Source organism: Haliotis rufescens, unplaced genomic scaffold (assembly GCF_023055435.1).
Source record: "Haliotis rufescens isolate VD_foot unplaced genomic scaffold, xgHalRufe1.0.p SCAF_1, whole genome shotgun sequence".
Taxonomy (NCBI): domain Eukaryota; kingdom Metazoa; phylum Mollusca; class Gastropoda; order Lepetellida; family Haliotidae; genus Haliotis; species Haliotis rufescens.
Window position 1 is genome coordinate 65,540,141 of NW_025963779.1, and position 25,838 is coordinate 65,565,978.

The 25,838-nt window shown below is 40.0% G+C and overlaps 1 protein-coding gene across 3 annotated transcripts in view; it reads right to left on the reverse strand.

Moving 5' to 3' along the window:
* LOC124142381 (growth hormone secretagogue receptor type 1-like) overlaps nt 1-25,838 on the reverse strand; it is a 155,652-nt gene that overhangs the window by 27,532 nt on the left and 102,282 nt on the right. For 2 of the 3 annotated variants that reach the window (XM_046510814.2, XM_046510812.2), the window contains exon 3: nt 13,131-13,249. In XM_046510814.2, the coding sequence (XP_046366770.1) occupies nt 13,131-13,172 (42 nt within the window). In that variant the 5' untranslated portion in view covers nt 13,173-13,249. Of the gene's footprint in view, nt 1-13,130; nt 13,250-13,356; nt 13,429-25,838 lie in introns of those variants that run through there. The other variant, XM_046510815.2, reaches the window with a different exon arrangement.

Below are 25,838 nucleotides of genomic sequence, written 5' to 3' on the forward strand. Positions count from 1 at the left end.
GCATGGCTTTAATGCTCTTGAGTTGGGTGATCCGCTGCCTAATCTGGTGTCATTTCAAGTCTAGATGTAGGCGTTGTACTTTGCTGCCCTCATGAAGTTGAGACACTGCCTTTGTGTCAAAAGGGCAATATAGTTGCTAGTTTAGTACTGAGTAGATAGTTTGAGTCAGCAGACAAACAGAAATGACTTTGAATTACTGCCAGGATTGCCCTTGGACCTATTTAAACAGAGCCTAGTTAGAAAACAGCATTGTGTTTTCAATATAGAGTTTATACCTGTAGATGTAACCATGCCCAATTGACTTTGGAACCGAACGCGCACGGTGAAATTTTAAATGTCGAATTATATCTCCATTTTACCATGGCAAATTTAACCACGAACCCTTTGGTCTTCGCGAAGATATTGAGTGAAGAGGCACGGGTTGAGCCAATGCTTTGAGTGGTTGTCAACCTGAATGAATGAAACTGCCTTCAAATATATTATGGCATTGTATATGCTCCAGTATCTATTTTCACATCCTAATACTTTACACGCTAAAAAGGATCATGGCAGGTATTAGAAGTGTGTAGCATAGCTACTTCATTCACCAACCAGAAGTGGGCAACCCTAAATAAAATGAAGCAGAAAATGCTAGGTTTAGTTCTACACCGCACGGCACTTTGATGAGGTCACAGTTGTAAATCGATACATGCCACATATCAAGCTACCCGTGGTCCCTGAAACTCTCTTCAATCTGTCATGTTTTTTTCCTTTTTATATATTGTCATATATACTTTGAATATTATAATGACCGCAATTCTTCATTTGTAACTTAAATTGTACATGATATTTCAAAGTGAACTTTTCTATATGTATTTGCTTCCGATGTGATTCCGTCATAAATCAGCTGTTCCAATCAGAGGTGGTTATTGTGATTTGAAACCTCTGATTGACCAGTCAGAATCGAGAATTTTCACAGAAGAATTCTCCTTGTCATATCGAGTGTCATGTCTGTCTGCGGTAGCAATGATATTAGTAATACTGTACAGCTTTATATTTCAAATGTTTCAAGTTGAGTGTAAATTATCCGCATGTATACTTCTTCGACCAAAAGGTCAGATCTTACTTTTGGACAGAATTCTTTTCAGACGTTTATCGTGATCACATTTTTACTACCTGATACAATCATTAATACAATTAACTTTGATAAATTTGAGTAAACATCGACTTAATACCTCACTGATTAATGGACAGAATGAACAGAAACAATGATAATAAAAATAAATAAGTAATAAAAAATATTCAAACGTTCTGTTGGGACCAGATGAATCAAGAACAAAAATACATCTTATGAATTATAAAAAGTCAACGCCATAAATAACCAGCCTCGAGTATCCGCCGAAACAGATAAATCATTCCATTAGGCGTAAAAGTCAAAATAGCAGTGAAAATGATATGAATTAATCGCTGAAAACCAGTGATGACATCGGATGTTCGCGAAAAGGGAAGGCTTGTCCTGCCCTACCCATTGCACCTGCCAAACACAATTTGCATAGACAAGTAAGTGTGTGTTTCATGACGCCACACTGCAGTGCTCCTGCCAAGCGACCGCGATCTGTCCACAAACCACACAATCAAAAGATGTATCAGAATGTCCAGTGACACGATAGCGCATGTACTGATTCTGTTGAAACTACAACCTTTATTTAATTTTGAATCACAGCTTCTGTGTACCAGTGCCAGAGTACAAGTGTGCCCCTGTCTGGACCAACACTCTCAATAAAAAATATGTAATATGTCCATGTACAAAAACATATATATGATGTCACCTTGGCTTATGTTTTATGATTTCACGTCATGGAAAGTTCACTTACCATATAATTTCCCAAAGTGAGCCAGTATGTTTGACCACCATTTACAAACACAATCTTTCACTTGTACGCACGTCGACGTCTATGCGTCTATGCGCATTACAAGCGTTTGCTGTCACAGCACCACCAACTGTAAGACGTGTAGGTTACCACAATGAATCAACGAGATCTGGTGCGTCGTCGACAAACTGTAGGCAAATTGACAAATATCGTCGGGTTACGACTTCACACAGAGAAGGGCACTTACAGCTTCATAATGAGTCTCTGCGAGCGATCATCTGTGTTGTGCTGAGTCCGCGGAACTAACACTTTAGTCGTCTCGGCTATTCGATCCAGCTCCTGAAGTCTGGAGGGCGAACTGATACTGGTTAGTGTTGCAATTCGCACTCCTACTGATGCAGTGGTATTTATGACTAAATTGCAGTGGAAGAAATGTTAATTAACCTTTGGTGGGCAATGTTAGAGTTTGTGTAGTTACTTGGCCTTATTTTTTTATTGACCAAGTAACGATCCCAAAAATCATAACATCTTCAGCTGCTGCATTATATATTCAATGTAGACACGTTGCATGACGAAAGCTTAGTTTCTAATAATTCGGTAAGATACTTAGCTCCAAAGCCAGCAATATTGTGTAAATACATCTCGGAGCTTCACTTGGAATTCTAATTAATACTTTTACCCCGTTACATGCAGTTCATTCGGGACAGATAATCCCTAATTCCCTGCAACTGCCGACCTGTGAAGATAGAAGAGGTCTTCAGCAACCCGTGCTTGTCGTAAGAGGCGACTAACGGGATCGGGTGGTCAGGCTCGCTGACTTGGTTGATGGATGTCATCGTATCCCAATTGCGTGGATCGATGCTCATTATGTCAATCAATGAGATTGTCTGGTCCAAACTCGATTATTTACAGACCGCCGTCATATAGCTGGAATATTGCTGAGTGCGGCGTTAAACAACAAACAACAAACAAACAAATCCTGCAGCTGCCGCAACCAAAAGGATTCTGGAGCTCTCACTGCGAATGGTCATGAATACTTTTCTGTCTGAATACATTCTCTGACCATTAGAGACATATTGTATATCGATGTTAATCATTCCATATTGTATTATTTTATACTTAGTTTGGTAAATGTTTGAGTAAGCCTCCGAAGTTATCAAGCTGGCGTTGTGGTTTACGTACATGGAAGTCATCAGAGCTTCCTCGGAAACAATATTGGCATCACTCGTTAAGATTCAATCAATCTGATTGGCCAGTAGCCGTCTTGTAAAATTCCACACAAGTCGATTGGCCGGACTGTCCAGGTATCATGACGTCATAACGTCACTCATTTGTTACGTCAAAACTGATCCTGAGCGCTGTGAGTTTCGGTACTGAAAGTCAGGAGGTGGTCACAAGATGGATCTACGTGTCACACACCGATTCCTCTGTAACTTCTGAACTGGCAATCCATGCCACTCTCTGTGTGTACGGGATCTTATGAACTGAGCGTTTTTGCACCTTCGCCTCGTGGGCTACAAGCCAATTCAGAACGTGGCATCCGAAAACCCAACTACAGTGACACATGTTAGTCATAATACCATTAAAACACAATGCACATCCGGTCAAGAGAACAGTGATATACATTTACCCGATACATGTCCCAAGATCGGTAAACTGAAACATATTTCATAAAACACGAATACACAGTAGATATACAACCCTAACGTTCGAAAATAACCAGTCTCGATTACCTAACGGACAGATTCAATCATATATGACAGTCGATTCGGATCGCATCGGATAAAATCGTATCGAATCTCATCAAATCCAAATGCATGTACGAACCGTACCATTCATTGCAATCGCAACCATGATTCCAGGTGTTGCAAATCGAATAACAATGCTCTGCCCTGGTGGTAACACCGGTAGCGTATACGTTATTATTAACCAGAGAAATAATGATTATCAACAAAACAATATATCCATGAGCATACAAGTACATTATGAAACCAACAATTACAATATACTGTAGCCGTTGACTTTAGTTGGTTCTCTTTTCGCAAACAACTGCCTGTTAAATGTGCATGAAAATGTATTGGTATCTATGTTCTGGCTAGTGCAATCGATGTTCTCTGTATGATTTAGTGGTAACTTGACAACTTTAATCACGACATATGGTTATCCAACTTGTGAAGTGAACGCATTGTTACGGTCTACATACACTCACGAACAGCCTGTACATTGTTGCTCAAATCGATGTGTGAATATGTGCAGAGTAACCCAACTGTGTTGTACAGCGAAATATATTTCCTCTGAAGCCTGGATGTATTGAATTTCACAAAACCATGAATAATAGTATATCAAGTCGTTTTACATCTGCCATCACTAGTTTTGTAACAGGTAACACTCGCAGATTACACAGAATAATTTAGATTTGAGCAGTTAGATTTGATATAGATATAAGTAGGTTATTAATAATTATTCGTATATCGGCAGACATCCGTATTGTTGTGGCTTCATCTTATCAGACTGTCATCACTTAGCAAACTGATATACACTGTTGATAATAATTGCCAGACACACTAATATGTATATACGGTTACAAACAAGGATATTTGTTCAAATTCTTCTCCGGGCACTATCCAGAAGGGAGATAATCGTAAAGTGTTGTGAATCAGTAATTGAAAATGTTAAAACACTAACATTACACCTGTGAAGATCCCTGTTAGAATTGATCTTCTGCAAAACATGCTTGTCGTAAGAGGTGACTACTGGGATCGGGTGGTCTCGCTCACTGACTTGTTTGATACATACACATGTATAACCGTATCCTAATTGGTAGAGCGATGCTCATGGTGTCAGTGGCTATGTGTGGTCCAGACTCGAGTATTTTACAGATCGCCGTCATATAGCTTGGACTATTGCTGAGTCCGTTGCTAAAGAACAAACACAATAATATCACTGTTAACTGTCAGCTGCTAGTCGCTGTCACTTGGATCATGTACGTCTGAGGTTTAATCAAGCATAGGACGATTGTCGTTATTGCATTCCTAACACAACAGTCACATCGACACGCGCATGCTTTGTGATGTATCAGTGCGTGTGCATGAATAAACTTCACGGAAACCAACTTAATCCATAGGAGTAGAAAATTATAATGCGTGAAGTAATAAGGCTTTCTGATAACTGATAACTCGCGGCAGGAAACGAATCTTTGGCGAAAGCATGCACTATTATCGACTTCAAACTAATCGGCATGCAAACAAACAAAACACTTAACACCATTTACATAACATATAAAACAAATTTGCTTTCATAACAATCGTAAAACCGTCTCCCTTGGTAGATGATACCCGGGACAACATATATATGGTCATGGTCCTGCTATCCAATATGTATTAATTGAATTGAAGTAAATCCCTACTCCAAGTGAGTGTGTGAGTGAGTTGGGTTTAACGCCGCTTTTAACAGTATTCCAGTTATATCACGGCGTGTCAGCTTAATGTGGGAGAAAAGCCCGAAGTGATGAAGATCTCAGACGTTTACCACTTCGGTGAAACCCACGAGCACGGGTATGGTGCTGACAACCTTAAATATAATCGGTGCGAACAGGGATTCGAAACCACAATCATAGGTTTCTGGCGTGCCCAAGGGACGCAACTCTGCACAGCGAGTCGCGGCGCCTTAGACGGCTGGGTCACCCGTGCCCCCCTACTCCAAGAATCAGCTTATGTATTTATTGACTTTGTATCACACGGTATTGTGTGCTCAAGAATTCAACATTAAAGGAGATTCCCAGCTGTGCTCGCTTCTGTTGTGTCCTACACACGTGAATATTATTGGCTGTATGAAATAAACATAAACAGGTATTAACATGTCTGCATCAATTCCTCCTGCACAAAGGAACCTCAAGGTGCGAGAAATGAATTCTTGTCAGGTGGTCTATATGATTTATGAAATATAATTCTCCATAATTGCTCTAGTATGGTGGTATGCAATAAACTTAAAAGACAACGAGACCTTGTAACGTACGCGTGTCTCTATTGATTCCCGGGGCGGTCGGGTAGCCTAGTGGTTAAAGCGTTCGCTCGTCGATTCGATTCCGCCGGGTTCGATTCCCGACATGGGTACAATGTGTGGCTTCATTTCTGGTGTCCCCCGCCGTGATATTGCTGGGATATTGCTAAAAGCGGCGTAAAACCACACTCACTCACTCACTCAAATGATTCCATAACAGTTGTGAAATAAACAGATACCACCTGTCTCTATATCTGTGGCACTGCTCACAACTACTGTCGTGATATAGATGATAACACGTCGTGGCATAGATAATGACACATCGTGATATAGATGCTAACACGTCATGATATAGACGTTAACACGCCGTGACATAGATGCTAACACGTAACGATGCTGACACGTCGTGAACAGATACCGACTGGCCCTATATCTGTGGCACTGCTCACAACTACTGTTGTATAACCGATCTTCCCATTCCACACAATGTTGATTGCTTCCGTGGTCTAGTGGATGGAGCGCCTGCCCGGGGACGGAATGTCGGTGGTTCGATCCCCAGTAGTGTCATACAAATATCGTTAAAAGGCGGTATTTGGTGTTACCCTGCTTGGCGATCGGGAGGGGATAAAACAAGGAGTGCTCAGCTTGGAGTCAGTATACTGCGTCTGAGTGGGATATCCATGTTAAACTCATGGAATCTCAGTGGAATAGTACTATAAAACCCGCACAAATCCATACTAGTACAAGCAGACACACACACGTGCATTAATCTCGAACGCGACGTTAAACCCAATTCCACCTCGCCTCACCTCGAATGACAATTACAGAGTCGCCAATGACCTGTTGGAGATGTTCGTTATGTTTACGCATGTGTGACTAATGGTAATGTAGCACCATATTGCTCGGAAACATTGACGTGGAATGAGTTTGTAGGGTAGGTGTCAGGTTGGTACAGCTGGGTGTTACGAAGTGTGGGTGTCGTGTGGGTGTTAGGCATGTGTGTTTAGTGGGTATTTTGATGGCGTTTGGTGGGTGTTACGTGGTGTTAGATGGGTGTTTGATGCGTGTGTTGTGTGTTTTACGTGGTCATAGAAAGTGTTACGTGGTGAAGCGGGTGTTGGGCAGGTGTAACGTTGGTTTCGTGGTAGTGTTACATCGTGATAGGTGGGTATTCGATCGGTGTAAAGAACTTAGGAAGTGTTACGTGGTGTTAAGTGGGTGTTTCAGGGGATTTACATAAGTGTTACCTGGTGTTTCGTGGATGGTACGTTAATGTTACATGATGTTATATGGGTGCTACAAGCGTGTTACGTGATGTTATGTGGTGTTATTACGACGTGCTATTTGGGAGTATGTGTGCGGGGTGAAATAGTAACTGAGTGGAAATAGTAAGAAGAATATCGGCCTGAAAAAATGCTTACGTCTTTATAGCTTTGCGTTTTGCTTTTTGGAATCGTAAGTAGGACAACATTATATTTTATACATCATAAGAGAGTGAGTGATTGAGTGAATTGGGTTTAACGCTGCTTTTCAAGCGTGTCAGCTTGATGTGGGAGGAAAGCCCAAAGTGATGCAGTTATTAGACGTTTACCAGATTGTTGAAATTCACGAGCACGGGCATGGTGATGACAAACCTAGAAACATATCCGGGGCGAACCGGGATTCGAACACACGATCAACGGTTTCTGGCTGCCCAATGGATGCTTTACCAGCGAATTGCGTAGCCTTAGACGACTGGACAACCCGTGCCCCAACATCACAATAGACAAAAAAAATGTTACCACATTATCAGAGAAGGCCTATTACATACTTCATACAGGTACCGTACATATTTGGTAATACCAATGACAATGTAAGAACAGATAAATTTAAATCCACAATATTCATATTCATTCATTCGCTGATTTATTCAAATGATATATGCATTGTCGAATCCAGCACCTAGATTAAAATCTATTTTCGTGAAATCGAAAAATGTGTTCGATATATCTGACATCATAAGTCATGCATAAAGCTACTAAATCAATTTGACCGCTCCGATAACATTTTGTATTAAAGGAAAGGGTTGATTTACGTGAAGAACTATCTGCATCACGGCTTGGAGATCGAAGATCTTGATGCGTTATGAAAAATGTGAATAAGTGATCGTTAGGTAACCAGTTCAATCTTCGGAATTAATTCCGCATTTACTGATAGCTTTTGCCCTTTCACTGCAGTCAAACAGAATATGTTTTATAATCCAATTTTACAAATTGCAAGTCTTATATCAGCGGATGTCATTTAATTACACTGCTATCCCAATAAGAAGTAAACCCCAAACTACAGCACTCGATGACAATTTCCCAATCTGAACGGGATGGGCAGCGCTATTTCAAAGAAACACATTCCTGGAGTAGAATTGTCTGTGAACGCATCACAGAGAACGTAGGGTCGTGATTGGATTGATTGAAATTCCGACCTCGTACCTTAAGATCGTAATTTGCTCAAGAAATTACAACGGAGCATGTCACAGAGGAATCTAAAATTTAAATTTGTACTCGTCCAAAGGGTTCCTTTGAAATTAGATTACAGTAGCTATGAAATTATCCAGTTGACAGTTTGATGTCAGTTCAGCCGAAAACTGTGAAGACGAGTAAATCTTAGTTTCAGCTCAGTGTACAATGCTAATCAACTTTCCTCCGTCCCTAGTGTCGTTATGAAGACATTGAGCGTTTCGTGTATACACAGTAAGCTTTGGGATATCAAGGGACTTCTCTCCGGCGAGAGAGCAGTTGGGCTACTGTCAATACAAGGTAGTTTGATGTATGGCATTTGTATACACTAACATATGCAGCAAGTCCCACGATGGCTCGTGATGCAGACATTTCGATTGAGCTCATTGGTCTTATTAGTTAATTCAAGTATCTTATTCCTTCAGCAAAAGTGCATATTCTTAATTGACTGATTAAATTGGCAAAGTGTTTTTCTCCCATAAGCAAAATGCAAGAGATATTTTACCAAGAGAAAATTCTTTTTACAAATCATTCATATTCATTGATTTTTTAATTTATAAAACATTAATTTGATTTATTAATGCTGTTTGACCATTGAGACCATTGGCAAATGCCACCATTAATGTCAACGTCACATTCCTCGACATGTATTAATATGAAAAATATGCCCAGTATTTAATACAACGCTCTTTGATATGACTCGGATAGGCCCTTAGATACATTGCACTTACGCAGTGCCGCGATGGAATCTAAAATAGATACACTATCACACTGTAAATAAACGTTATACCATAATTATAGGTTTATTTTACATAACTGTTTATCATGACATTAAACGTTAAACTAATTCAGTAATGGCAAGGGTGATCATAGATGCATAGATGCTAACATGTTGTGATATAGATGCTAAACGTTGTGATATAGATGCTCACACGTCGTTGATATAGATGATAACACGTCGTGGTATAGATACTGACACACCGAGATATAGATGCTAACACGTCATGATATAGACGTTAACACGCCGTGACATAGATCCTAACACGTAACGATCCTGACACGTCGTGATAAAGATGCTAACACGTTGCGATATAGATGCTAACACGTCGTGATATGGTGCTCACACGTCACGATGCTGACACGTCGTGATATAGATGCTAACACGTCGTGATATAGATACTAACACGTCGTAATACAGATGCCAACACGTCGTGATATAGATGCTAACTTGTCGTGATATAGATGCTAACACGTCGTGATATAGGTGCTAACACGTTGTGATATAGATGCGCACACGTCACGATGCTGACACGTCTTGATATAGATGCTCACACGTCGTGATATAGATGCTAACATGTCGTGATATAGATACTAACACGTCGTAGTACAGATTCTGACACGTCGTGATATAGATGGTAACACGTCGTGATATAGATACTAACACGTCGTAATATAGATGCTAACACGTCGTGATATAGATGCTAACATGTCATGATATAGACATTAACACGTCGTGATATAGATGCTAACATGTAACGATTCCGACACGTCGTGATAAAGATGCTAACACGTTGTGATATAGATGCCAACACGTCGTGATATCGATGAAATAACGTCGTAATACAGATGCTGACACGTCGTTATATCGATGCTAACATGTCATGATATAGACGTTAACACGTCGTGATATAGATGCTAACACGTAACGATTCCGACACGTCGTGATATAGATGCTAACACGTCGAGATATAGATGCTAACACGTCGTGATATAGATGCCAACACGTCGTGATATAAATGCCAACACGTCGTGATATAGATGCTGACACATCGTTATGTAGAAGCCTAAACGTCGTGATATAGATGCCAACACGTCGTGATATAGATGCTGACTCGTCGTTGATATAGATGATAACACGTCGTGGTATAGATTCTGACACACCGTGATAAAGATACACCATCACACTGTAAATAAACGTTATACCATAATTATAGGTTTATTTTACATAACTGTTTATCATGACATTAAACGTTAAACTAATTCAGTAATGGCAAGGGTGATCATAGATGCATAGATGCTAACATGTTGTGATATAGATGCTAACACGTTGTGATATAGATGCTCACAGGTCGTTGATATAGATGATAACACGTCGTGGTATAGATACTGACACACCGAGATATAGATGCTAACACGTCATGATATAGACGTTAACACGCCGTGACATAGATCCTAACACGTAACGATCCTGACACGTCGTGATAAAGATGCTAACACGTTGCGATATAGATGCTAACACGTCGTGATATGGATGCTCACACGTCACGATGCTGACACGTCGTGATATAGATGCTAACACGTCGTGATATAGATACTAACACGTCGTAATACAGATGCCAACACGTCGTGATATAGATGCTAACTTGTCGTGATATAGATGCTAACACGTCGTGATATAGGTGCTAACACGTTGTGATATTGAAGCGCACACGTCACGATGCTGACACGTCTTGATATAGATGCTCACACGTCGTGATATAGATGCTAACACGTCGTGATATCGATACTAACACGTCGTAGTACAGATTCTGACACGTCGTGATATAGATGGTAACACGTCGTGATATAGATACTAACACGTCGTAATATAGATGCTAACACGTCGTGATATAGATGCTAACATGTCATGATATAGACATTAACACGTCGTGATATAGATGCTAACATGTAACGATTCCGACACGTCGTGATAAAGATGCTAACACGTTGTGATATAGATGCCAACACGTCTTGATATCGATGAAAACACGTCGTAATACAGATGCTGACACGTCGTGATATCGATGCTAACATGTCATGATATAGACGTTAACACGTCGTGATATAGATGCTAACACGTAACGATTCCGACACGTCGTGATATAGATACTAACACGTCGTGATTTAGATGCTAACACGTCGAGATATAGATGCCAACACGTCGTGATATAGATGCCAACACGTCGTGATATAAATGCTGACACGTCGTGATATAGATGCTGACACATCGTTATGTAGATGCCAAAACGTCGTGATATAGATGCTAACACGTCGTGATATAGATGCTGACACGTCGTGATATAGATGCTGACACATCGTGATATAGATGCTAACACGTCGTGATGCAGATGCTAACACATCGTGATATAGATGCTAACACGTCGTGATATAGATACTAACACGTCGTAATACAGATGCCAACACGTCGTGATATAGATGCTAACACGTCGTGATATAGATGCTAACTTGTCGTGATATAGATGCTAACACGTCGTGATACAGATGCTAACACGTTGTGATATAGATGCGCACACGTCACGATGCTGACACGTCGTGATATAGATGCTGACACGTCGTGATATAGATGCTAACACGTCATGATATAGATGCTAACACGTAACGATTCCGACACGTCGTGATATAGATACTAACAGGTCGTGATTTAGATGCTAACACGTCGAGATATAGATGACAACACGTCGTGATATAGATGCTGACACGTCGTGATATAAATGCCAACACGTCGTGATATAGATACTAACACATCGTTATGTAGATGCTAAAACGTCGTGATATAGATGCTGACACGTCGTGATATAGATGCTGACACGTCATGATATAGACGTTAACACGCCGTGACATAGATGCTAACACGCCACGATGCTGACACGTCGAGATAAAGATGCTAACACGTCGTTATATGGATGCTATCACGTCGTGATATAGATGCTAACACATCGTGATATAGATGCTAACACGCCGCTATATAGATGCTAACACGTTGTGATATAGATGCTAACACGTCGTGATGCATATGCTAACACGCTGTGAAGTAGATGAACTACCGTTAAATGTGGTATTAATCCCCACTCATTGACTTCTTAAGAACTAACCAGAGCGACAAAGCCTACTCGCAGTGCCCTCATGTCCAGTTATCATGAATAAATGAATGTAATTCACTTCAACGCTGTAACGGTACGCTGCTATGAACGAGTTCATTCTGCACAGCACAAGCATTAACAAGAGGGTAGAACACACAGTATTTTTTTCATTGGTATAAAATCTATTCTGGCAGAAGTTACATTATAACCATATATCAAATTCCACAATAACCGTGTCTATGAGTCTAACTACTACTTGTTTAGAACTCCCTCAATACTCCTGTTCAATGACTTTGTAAAAGAATCTGGTTTATCAAAAAAGGGGTTGGCTTTTAAATCGGTAAATGTCAGCAGGGAGATATATGTAATGTATCGGTCCGACATGGCTCACCGACTGTCAATATACACCACCTACACAATTACAGGTGCTGTTACTCTAAAATCACTAACATGTACGCTTGTTTACGCACATCTTTGACTCATTGCATGAGAAATATAATAACGATGGCAATTTTATCCTCTTTGCATGTATACTGTTCATAATATACTGTTCATTTTTAACAAAAGGAATGGTTGATACTACAATATATCCAGCTACTGTTTCTGTAAGAAAAAGCAAAGTATATCCTAAGTCACTTATCACATGCACAAAATGGCTAGTATTTAATTCTCTATGCATTTATGCTGTGTATATAAAGTACATATTGAAGTTAAAAATAATTATTTGAATTTTAAAGGTTGATTCCAGTGAAATACAAAAATGATTGTTTTCTCTCAATGTAGACTACGAATAAATGATAAGCACCTAAGCCAAAGCCGACATGGTTACCTGTGGTCAAAAAATCAATTTAACAAATGAATACACTCACCTGCATCTGTGTATCATTGACTGAGTTAGAGATGAACTGCATGTCTGTTTCAAACCAACTGCAGTGTAGTCGCCCCGGATTCCAATAAACATCTCAATGTCCCATAGCCCGTTCGTACTCTGAAACAGGCCAATGAATGCGAGATGGGTGAATTGAAGCCCAGCTCAGATCGAATCTAATATGGCAACATATTGCGAACGATGAGAATAGGCTCCGTGATCGCTACCTCTATCAATACCGTGTTAGGGCTGTATGAAAGGGCCGACAGGACTGTGAAATGTGTGGCCGTTAGTTGCAGCTTATTGCTGGTACAGGCGTTGATAGATGACGAGTGACGGGGATGCTGACATTCATTATTATGTCAACTGCATGATGTACGTATCACTTACAGTGTCAGTACCGGTAGTTTGATGTTTGATATGGACTTTAGTGTTATGGCATTGGGTTTCACAACTAATCATAAGTTTGTTTACGAAAGCGCTGAGGCATGGATGGTGATTTCAGATCATTAGACTGTTAACAATGACGGTGCAGACAAGACGTTAATGCTACATTAGGCCGTGGAAACAGATTACATCTGATCTTGGTGTCTAGGTCGGGTGTTGTCTTAACACGATCTCTAAGCATTTACGTGTTTCAATTACGAGGCGTACATTTGCTTAAGATGCTGTGAAGACTTCGGATTGAAGATTGGCAGCTCTTTTTGTATCAATACATTGTATTAGATGATACTTTTTGTTTTGAGAAACATATCCTTTTTTTATGTAGCCTGTCTTGATGTAGGACATGCCAAAACTGTTTTTACGATACCATTAGTGTTACTTTGTTTAAAGTTTGGACAGAACATATAGAACGTTTGGTTCTAATGTCACGGGGGCGAAGGGGTAGCCCAGTGGTTCACGCGTTCGCTCGTCACGCTGAATGCCCGGGTTCGATTCCGGATCCCATCAAGGTACAATGTGTGAAACCCATTTTTTGGTGTTCCCCGCCGTGATATGGCTGGAATCTTGTTAATAACGGCGTAAAACTATATTCACTTATATTGTCACAATCTGACAAACTGGATCAATGCAATCGTTCAATTAAGTAAATTGAAGTCATTATAATGTGCACTGCTGATATTACGCGGGTTATTTCCTTGAATTTGGCTGGCATTTAGAATTTGGAAGAACATGTTGGCATGCAAGTCTTAATGAAAAGAGCATCGAAAATCCTAAAACATCGAGACAAACAATAAAGAAATCCTTATCCATCAAAGATTCATGTCTTCACGTTTAGCTTACTTGGGTGAAACGACTGTATCGATGTTTACGTGAGCTCGCTGTCTCTTTTTGCGAAATATAGGATGTATTTTTCCACGAATTCAATTTTATGTTGGAGTAGCTCTTGTTAAAAAACATAAAATGCGATGTTTCCGAACACATAAATGATTAAAAACTAAAACACCATTTCGTCGCCGCTGGGTCGTAATGAACTGGGTACTTAAGTGGTCTTTCCGTGCAGTAATAAATCTGTGATCGAAATGTTCACAACATTCCCAAGACATCTGTCATAAAACAGAAATACGTTTCTGAAATAGTACCATATTCTATTGTTGTTTTAATGATTGTTGTTTTCCTTTCGCCGCCAACTGTTTGTTCTTCATTAGAAGATTGGTAGATTTTAGGCGTCAGGAGAGATGAGACGTAATCATTTCCAACACGCAACTCCTTGATTTGAAATCCTTAATGGTAATTTGTGACATAAGAACTTGAGTCAATTTCACGTATACATTCGTCTAAAATCAATTATGAAGGCGATGATTATACATAAGTGTGTTTTACGTGCATTAAAGGAAATAAGACTCTCAAAAGAAGACCGTATCGATATATTATTGTTATGTGGGCACTAAAACTGTCCTTTTGATCTATTGGCAAGCATTAATGTGTGTGTCATTGTGTATTTAAAGCAAAGCGTATGTGTACAGAGAGACATTTTATTTGATATGATATTTTTATTACTTCACTCATTTCAGTTTGTGTGTGTCTGTGTCTCTGTCTACGTATGTGTCTGTGTCTGTGTCTGTTTCCGCATTAATTCTAGTTATATATTGCTAGCCAACTGAGATACCGTCACGGCTATATCGCAGTTTACCATGGACAACAAACACAAATGGGGTATTCGCAGGACGTCGACGTGTTGACCAAACTCCGCACGAAACATCAGTGAATCAATTGTATTGGGTACGCACATTAATTCGTGTCAAATGGGCATATAGACCGTCTAGACTCCAAATTTCTCCTGAATTACAACGGGTACTACAATAATTACAACTTCCACTAGAGCTACTCCTTTTACTACGTATACAGCGGCTACAACATATTACCACTACAACAACGACGACATCTACTACACAACAAACTTATAATCACCGACCATGACAGCAACACGAACTACTACTACTACTACTACTACTACTACTACTACTACTACAGCTGATACTACACAAATTATTACTAGTTCCTATCTAGAACTACGACTACTACAACTACATAAATACCAATACTACAACTGTATAGAGTCAACTTGTCACGTCAGTATGGCTTTAGTCAATATCCAGCACAACACAATTAAGGGCAGTCAGCGTTCGTATATTCAGAAGGTTCGTGGACATATGTAAATATAACCCCGAAAGACAACATGCGAAAATCACACACAAATATAAGCACGCAGAAACACACACTGTCAGTAAGGTATGTTGTCATGTTTTGTTTGCACTCAGCAACATTACAGATATATGACGGTCTGCAAATAATCGACCAGACAATCCATTGACATCATGTGAGTGAGTGAGTTAATTAGGTTTAACGCCGCTTTTAACAGTATTCCAGTTATATCGAGGCGTGACAGCTTAATGTGGGAGGAAAGCCCGAAGTGATGCAGTTCTCAGACGTTTACCACTTCGGTGAAACCCACGAGCATGGGTATGGTGCTGACAAACCTAGAAACATAATCGGGGCGAACCGGGATTCGAACCCACAATCATAGGTTTCTTGCGTGCCCAAGGGATGCAACCCTGCACAGCGAATCGCGGCGCCTTAGACGACTTGGCCACCCGTGCCCCCATTGACATCATGAGCATCGATCCACGCAATGGGATACGATGCCATTCATCAACCAAGTCAGCGAGCCTGACTTTTAAATCCCTTAAATCGCCTCATGAGATGCTGACAACATATTCTAACCCAGATCTTCACGGGTTCTGTTGTCATGTAATATAAGACTACCGTGTTTGAATTGGTTGGTGTTGTCACAGCACAACATGTAAACAGTGTCTGTTCGAAACAAATACTCAACTCATGTGCTCTCTTTGTCAACACAAATAGTGCCGGTGTTACGCTGCGACACGAACTGACTGACAAACAAATCAGCTCGGAATACCATCTGCGTTTCAAAAGGTAGCGTTTTAATTATTAAATACAATTTATATCTCACAATGATGTCTTTTCAATTACACTTAAGACGGTTCGTCCAATGTGAATAGCCTATATTATCATCCAAAAACTGGCTACCACAGGAGATATCGCTTGGGTGAGATCAAGCGATTTATTACTTGCCGTGAAGAGATCACCCGTTTAATAAACATACAGCTGTGTTACACATTGTGTAATACCAAAACGCGTGCTTATGTACTCTCGGGACACGTTTCATGAACAAATATTGAAAGCTCTCGACATCCCTTGGCTTATTCAGCGACATTGCGGGTGGAGATGATAGATCACTGAGAGGAGCTTATGCACACTCGATGACCGCAGCAACCTTGTTGCTAGGCTGACGTCACATGGCATTGTTTCGCCGATGGATCTTGCAACAACATTAAACAAATTACGTCATCGGGTACTTTGACGTGATTGTAAACTTTGAGGTGCAAGGCCCCGTTCCACAAGGCGATCGTACTGTAGCGCAACGACAGTCGTTGGTCTAAGTTAAAGTTTGTGAGTTGCGATAACCCTAGCGCTACGATAGCTTTGTGGAACGGACGCCTGAATTCTGAAGGTAGACCGTTGTATGGTATTAAATTCATACGTTTCAAGTTTTGGCGTGTTTGAAGTATTATTATGTTGAACTCAATTGGATTATGCCGTGGGTCGTGTGGGTGTCAGCCTATTCACACTCAACAGTATAATTCTAAAAACGTTATAAATGGCAAGTAATAAATAAAATACTAAACTCGCTCCCGTGTAAAACAATTTTTATGAAACTCGTGAATAGTTGTGGTTTCTGACTCGCTTTCGCCCGTCAGATACCACAACTATTCACTCTTTTTACACTTACGACACTGCTTATTAGTGTCTACAAAGTGAAAAAGTTGGAAGAACGACGTTGGATGATAAATAGAATCTCACCCTTGTGTCTTTTGATATCTTTTGAGAGCGTAATGTATATGAATATTGTAAATAAAATATAGAAGATAAACCGTGATATACATCAATGTATGCGCTCATGCAGGCAATGTAATAAAACATCGAAATTGATTTACACCAAACTCTAACGAATGCTAGTATTGTTCAGTGGTGATATTAGTCCCTATTATAACACAATAATGGGTTGGCTTACCAGACACAATGAAAGCGCAATGCCTTCTCTTAAATTACATGACTGTTTAGGTCTGTGTTCAAGTACGTCTACATGTACGTTATTGAGGAGGGTATGCACGTCGTAACATTACGACTAAACAGGATTTTCAATTTGTGTGATATTGAAGATGAGTAGCACTTGACACTTGTTTGTCCGTTAAATGTTCATATTAGAAATCAATTTATCAATGAATACTATAGCCTTTATCCTGATATACATTATTTCTACATGTTGATGACAACTGTCGCAGTGTCATAATTATACAAACATCTATGTACATGTTTCATGCCATGAAATGGAGGATTTTGATCCGGTCTTGATAATATGTCAACGTCATGATCAAAAGTACCCATAGAGAATACTACACCTATTCTCGTTGGATACATTTTTTACGAAACTCGTGAACTTTCTATGGTATCTGACCGAGCGAAAGAGGTGTTTTATTTATTACCCACGTTAAATATATATTTAAGTGTAAATACATAACACCTTCGTGCGTTGACAGACCAAACTGGAACCGGTTGCAAAATCTGGTTGCACATGAATATTGATATATGCCCAAATATGGGCATTGTTGAAATTTCAATGCATATGTATTAACAATATGCGCCTGCAGTTGTGTTTGCAAACATAACAGCAGCGACGCTCAAGATCCTTTTGGAAGAATTTCTTCAACTTATGGTTATTCAAGCGCCATGTTGTTAGTACGCAGGACACATATAAGAAAATATTAAAAGTCACATTAGCGCCACGCTTTGAATATCGGACCAACAGTCCGTCACTCGCACTGCCGGGGTCCCGTCTGTGCATTCAAAATGATTCGGTTTCCTTGGTCTATCAGTTGAATTTATATCATGTCCGTGCCATTTTGCAAGAGGGAATCAGAGTGTTCGCCAAAGATATTCATGCTAACTGTACCACCTATACTGAAGTCGTGATCAACAAACTCAAGTCTGCTTGCATGTCAGTGACAGCTTCGAACGAAGGGCAAGGCCACCTCCGGAATAAGAAAAGACAACCGTGATTTTCTCACAGCGTTTTACGCGAGAGATAGGGAATGTTATTGTTTACATTTGGGATATTTTGGGCCACATAATCAGAAATCAGGCACACTTCTACCGAGTTTTCGAATGATTTGTATCGGAATGTTCACTTTGAGTGATCTGGGTCCACTTGCACAAAGCAATCTTATCGCTACAATTATTGTAAATCCTAAAGATCGCGGTCTTAGGCTTCGGCTACAATCGCCATCCACTTGCACAAAGCGATTATAGGCTAAGATCATTGTAAGCTACAATCGAAACTTACAATTGGTCCGGACCAATCTTAAGTAGCTAAGAATGTTGTAGTCCCATGGTCCACTTGCACAAAGCAATCTTAGCGCTACAATTATTGTAAATCCTTAAGATCGCGATCTTAGGCTTCGGCTACAATCGCCATCCATTTGCACAAAGCGATTGTAGGCTAAGATCATTGTAAGCTACAATCGAAACTTACAATTGGTCCGGACCAATCTTAAGTAGCTAAGATCGTTGAAGTCCCTAAAAAAACGGGACAAAATGGCGTGCAAGGCTTGGTCTGTTTCACATAAATAATCTGCTTTACGTTCAAACATTGCCTCTTCATTTTGTTAAACTTTATAATTCGAATCGACACTTTAACAACATGAAGAACGCACCACAGATTTAACGTCAGAAATATCGTTAATTACCATTATGTAACTGTCGAGTCGATAGCTAAAAGGAATATTCCCATCCAACTCAATGCTGAAAGAAATGTGAAACAACATACCTTTTCGCTAAACAAAGGAAGGATAAAAACCTAAGTCGTCCCGCAAGCGATTTGTAACGTCCGTGGCCTTTTCGACAAGGGCAGCTAATCTTAGTTTATACTCTAGATGGGAGTGGTTTCCCTTTGTATAAGCCCGTAGAATACAATCTACCTTACCCAGTGTATCAGTGTTGTTGAATCGCGGAGCTCCTCCTATATTTCTTTTGGGCCACATTCGTGTCAGTTATTTTGTCTTTAGTTTATCATTAAATTAATGTACAAATAAATACAAGCTGAAGATCAAATCATTCATGTTTAATTCTAAAATCAAATCGTACGGGGACAAGCGGTTAAATATTAGAATTTAAAAGAAAAATAATACAAGTATTCATCATACAAGCAAATATACATGATAAAACATTTGCATTTTTTGCCAAATATCCCATAAATAGCAAAAATAAAATTCACACTTTAAAAAAAATAAAAAATTAATACCAAGTGAATATATATAAACAATTGCTTTCTCGAAACATTATTCATTATTCTTATTTCCCGTCTATGCGTTTTTGAAAGTTCCCGTCTTTCTGTTTTTTGAAATGGTAGTCATAACATCCTTTGTTGTAGCAACGAAACGAAAACATGAAGGATATATTTAGGATTTTACGATGTAGGTAGGTACGTGTTGCGTGTCGTTACCGGTTCCACTTATTGTATGCGCAGCAAACTATGCGCGTTTGCAGACAACTGTAGACAGGAGTCGAGTATAAAATATTCGTACCTCCATCGTTGAAGATTTCAATCTTAGCCGTCTGACAATCGCGCTAAGATCGGTTTGTGCAAGTGGAATAGGACAATTGTATGGTGATTGTAAAGTTGATTGTAGCCGCCTAAGATCCATTGTAACTAAGATTGTTCTGTGAAAGTGGGCCCTGGTCGTACATTCGTGAACAAACAACTCCCGAAACAGTGCCACAAAATACGCTTCGAGGGGTGCACTGATGGCGCAACCGGATCATTCCAAGTAAGTCTTGATATCTGACCAGCTAGTTTAAACTGACTTCATTTCACCACGCTTATCATTTTACGTTAAATCAAATTGAAAGTTGCGAAAGTGGTATGGTGCTTGACGCTCCTGGGGACCTTCGATCTATCGGTAGTCGTACATTGCATATGGGTATAGCTCGATTATATCATGTCTGAAACTCTATGCATAACTTATATAGAATGCAAACCGAATTTGATCCGTGTGACTATCTTGTTTGGTTTAATAAAGTGTTTGTAAATACCTCTCGCTCTCATGAGATTGCTTCAGTTCTGCCTTGTAGTTGCAAAATGAATGACGTCTCGCGATTCTTTTATGAATAAACATACGGGTTTTAGTATCTTACCAACTGTATCTTCACCACGTGGGTAATAAACAAGTTTATCTCATGGATACCCTCTACTACGTGTAACTCGTGATTATACTATAGGCTTTGTGCATCCTGAAGCTTGATTGATCGACACTGTAACTGTGTGGATCCATAGTTACTCACATGTTGGTCTATACCTGAGCTCGTAAAATACTGTCTGAGAAAGCCATAAAAGTATCCTGTGTGTTTGAGCTGTTGATAAGACATTAGGATTTTTAACTAAGGGTGTATCAGAAGGTGGGATAACAGAAAGGTGAGATAACTCATTTTTAAAATGTTTTGAAATTGACAGGAAAGCCAATGCCGTAGCCGATAGTAAATCATCTTCCCGAGGCAAGAGAGTTAACTGACTATAAAGGTCCAGTTTCCACCCTTGCCAAACTAGGCTGGTATTATGGAGTTACATTTTGTCTGGACTAATGAGTCTATGCATAGTCCAATCAAAATCGCGCACCGAAATCGAAATCCGGTTCGTAAACTGACGTGCAGATTTCGATCGATTGCAGGATTTGCAAAGCATGTGCACCGCCAACTAGTTGTCAGCAGATATTTTCCAAATTCTTTCATGTTTTTAATCAAGATGCACACGTGATTTGGTGCATTTCGCGATGTAAGACCCGTTTTATCACAATATAGATCTTGATTATCGATCAGATCGTCCTGACTGGGCGCCACCATTTTGTGTGAAGCAAACGCAAGTGATACGAGAGGTGGAATCTGATTGGTCCATACGAGAGGCTTAGAAGGGACATAACTGGTAATAGCCACTGGTGGCGCTACGATCGAGCTCAGTAATTCCAGCCTAGTTCGGCAAGGGTGGAAACTGGACTTTTAAAGTCAGTTAACTCTCTTGCCTCGGGAAGATAATAGTAAATGTGACGGGGTAATTCATTTTCATAGATACTATAATGTCCATAAATGTAGTTTTAATTTGCTTAAAGTATGGTTATCAAGTATTAAACTACTACAGGAGTGTTTTCTAAGCTTACACATGGATTTCGCAAATGTCTTACAAATGATGTTATATTTAGCAAATAATTGAGACCGGCGATGATCTTGAATTTCAATACAATAAATGGTAATATTATGCCACCATCCTACTTACATACAATATTTCCCAAAGAAGAAACATCGAGAATAATGTAACTTTAAATTGAAAATAATTTGATGAATTAATGCTTTGGGTCCGAACGCCTGTCTGACTACAATTCCCATCTGCCCACAATGACATTTTAACTCCTTCTGGCTTCACAACGCTCTTGTAAAAATCGTTCGACAACAGGAGACCAGCTATCCGTTTCCGCCAGACATAAAATAGTATGACGCTCGTCCAGTTGTTGCCCAACGGTATGTTCTTTTGTGACATCTCATTACTGTCACCAAAATAGGCTCCAGCCTAATTTAGTGAGAAAGGTGTGGTAATTCAGTCCCTAAAAGCCAAACGTGTGTCATTTTTTTCTAAAACAAAGAGAGCCCGACAGGTGTTCATTGAGTAATCATTGACGCAACTGATTAGATTTGCCTAAGAAGATTCATGACACCTGAGACCACCTTAAGCAATCAACACTGATGGTATAAGAAGTGTAGGCGTCTGTATAGGCACCTGATTTACACATTGTGTGGATGAAGACAATCGAGGCTGTTGCTTATATTGCACTGAACACTGTCCTTTGAAGATGGGAACAATTATCTGAAATGGCACTACCACAAATCGAGACGATTTTGAATAAAACATATTCATTTATCCAGATTCGCATACATCACCGTGGGTAACTGCTGTTCAGGTACCACTTAATTGCAACATTGTTGTCACTGGAATCGACGAAGATAATTAAGCGCAAACGATTCTTCAGGCTAATTAGGTGTGATAACGGGGAAGTTGATTGATTCTCGGCATGGACAAACTTTAGACGGCTAAATATACAACGTCAACGCCAGAAAATAATCCGAGGAGATAGAGTCCATTTGGACGTAAAATGCAAATTAGTGGTGTCAAATATATGCATGGATCACCGGAAATTAATGATAAAGCCAGGTGTTTGCGAAAAGAGTAAGTGTGTCCTGCGCTACCGGCAGACCCGCCACGAAAAAGTAAGTACTTTGTTTTTTTGTTGCAAAAGAAACCATGCAACAATTCAGACCCGAATATGAACTTTTCCATTGTGATGGTAGATGAAGTACGTATTTCCCAGTTTATTTAAGTTGCCTGGAATGGGAACAGAAATTGAGAAATCTGAGTACTGATAGTTTTGGATTGGTGACCGTTTGGAAACTTCATCAAGTAGGTCAATGCTAACACTGTGAGTCACCTGTCCTAGAAGACGTCACTGATGCAGTTGATATCTTACTGATCTGACTACATAATAAACAACATTCACTCTACAGCGTCAGCGTTTCTTGCGCAAAGTCTCAGTAAGGTCCAAGCGTTCAAAGAAGCAAATGACATCAGACAATGTTTGCGTTTCTTCTATACGAGTTCGGTGTGTACTTTTCATTTTTTTGTGGTTTACAATAACAAAACTGTTCTCAGTCCCAATGAGACTGTCAACAAAAGAAGCAATTCGAAATGATATATGGTGACCCTTTGAAAGGCAATCTGATTCTTATTCAAGAAAAGGAATGTTCTCAACGAAGGCCACATGCAATATCACTTATATCTTGTAAGAGTGTCATCCCGAATCAATAAGGTGGAATACAGCATACGGAATGGACAGGATCATTCTGTTTCTGGAGACAACACGATGACTTCCTTGCTCCCAATGGCTTTTGACCTTCGTGTCTGCAGCCCCGTCCCTCCAAGGAACGCTCTGTGATGAATAGCCAGTCAGATTCACATGAGCAGTATTTATCAATATTTCCTAAACAAATACTAGTAATATCAAAGTTCCCAGTGCTTCTGCACGTACGGTACATTCAGTTTAATACAGCCAATACGTCATGTCCTGAAGAGCTCTCGGTGTGAGACTTAAGTTTCTGTGGCGTGTGAACGTTACAGAAACGTTAGCGTTGCTCCCACAAGAGAACTATTCAGCTCCTGGTTAACGAACACATTTACGAGTTAATGGGAGAGATTTAGGGAGCATGTCCTCCAAACGGGATATTGGCCAGCCATGCATCACAGGGGACCCCTTAATCATTAGAAACGGACTTAGAGAGATTCATCTTCCCTTGGCTATTCTGATAAATAATCCGTGGGATTTGGTTTGCGGTGTATTCTCGTCCAAACTGATTTCAATGAGGTCGTTGCAATACAATTTACAAAAATATAAGGCGCCTTTCTCCAGTCTATGTTTCATCATGTGTTCTTCCTCAGAGGAATACTGTACACTATTGTAAGCTCATTGTTTAGTGCTGCCTGGTTTATACTGACCTATTTCACTTTCAATTCTACATTGGTTTGTTGGCATGAGCAATACCTGAGGAAAGCTGGGGAACCTTGGGAAATCTCAACAATGCTGACGTATGTTCCTTTCTCTATAAATACATTTTGGCGTTACAGGCTTTCGTACTTGTTCAATTATCAAAGTGAATACATGGATATACCCGTGTAGTGCTTGCTGTCAGCATCGTAAAAACAATTGAATTCTGAATAAAAAGCAGCAGAATGAGTGTGAGTGAGTGAGTTGGGTTTAACGCCGCTTTTAACAGTATTACAGTTATATCACGGCGTGTCAGCTTAATGTGGGAGGAAAGCCCGAAGTGATGCAGGTCTCAGACGTTTACCACTTCGGTGAAACCCGTGAGCACGGGTATGGTGCTGACAAACCTAGAAACATAATCGGGGCGAACCGGGATTCGAACCCAATCATAGGTTTCTGGCGTGCCCAAGGGACGCAACTCTGCACAGCGAATCGCGGCGCCTTAGACGACTGGGCCACCCGTGCTCCCCTGCAGCAGAATGAACATAGGAGTTACTAATAAGTAATATATGATAAAATGCATGTGTGGTGTATCGCTTAATGATCTTTCCGACCAAATCAAATAGGTTCACCGCCTTTAATGCATTGCTAATGTGGGAAACACTATGTCACACGTTACGGTATGCTCAATCTAGTTTAGTTTAACCACGGACAAACCATAGAAGACAGATTAATTATCACATACGCCGAGAGAGTAATTAGAACTCCTCCTGTAGAGTTGGCAGACACATTCCGTGGTAGACACCATGCTCCCCGTCTCCTGGGAGTCCTGAATGTCGGAGGGCATTGTCAAAAGTGGATTTATATGAATAACGCATGATTCAAGCAGTAAATGAGTCGTCTTGATTCCTCTCAGTTGCCTCTCATCAATGTGCAGGCCGATGTGATTGATTCAAAACAACTAGAGAACCTGGAGAACCAATATGTGTAGTGGCATAGACTAATCATATTGTACTTTTTTCCATAAAATATAAGCGGCCAACCTTTCGATACAAAGTCGATGGTCCATAGCACATGGAGTGAACGACTTTCCTGTCTGTAAACATGAGTGTGTCTTTTGTGTATCTATTGAAGTTTCACTGATCATAATCTAAAGGCAGATGTGTGGATGATTCAATAAAAAAAACATTTCCACAATAATAAGAAGAAAAAATCTCTACTAAAGGCGAGTGTACGATTCCGACCATCTCCCACAATCACAAACACATGCAAAGGCAAGTCAACTGCAACTGGAATATAAGTTACAAGTCAAAATATGGAATTGCAGCTACATCATTTTGGTCACTGATGCGACATTCTCACCTCCAAATGTCTTCCATAAAACCTCACGACGTACAGTGGGAATATTAATATATTTACTGTATGTGTATTCTGATTCACATTACAAATATACCTGTCCGAATTCTGGCGACAAAAACTTCCTTCTTAAACAACAAAAGACATAGTTCCTAATGTCTGGTGTACCCACAGTCTGACTTCGTTACCTTTGG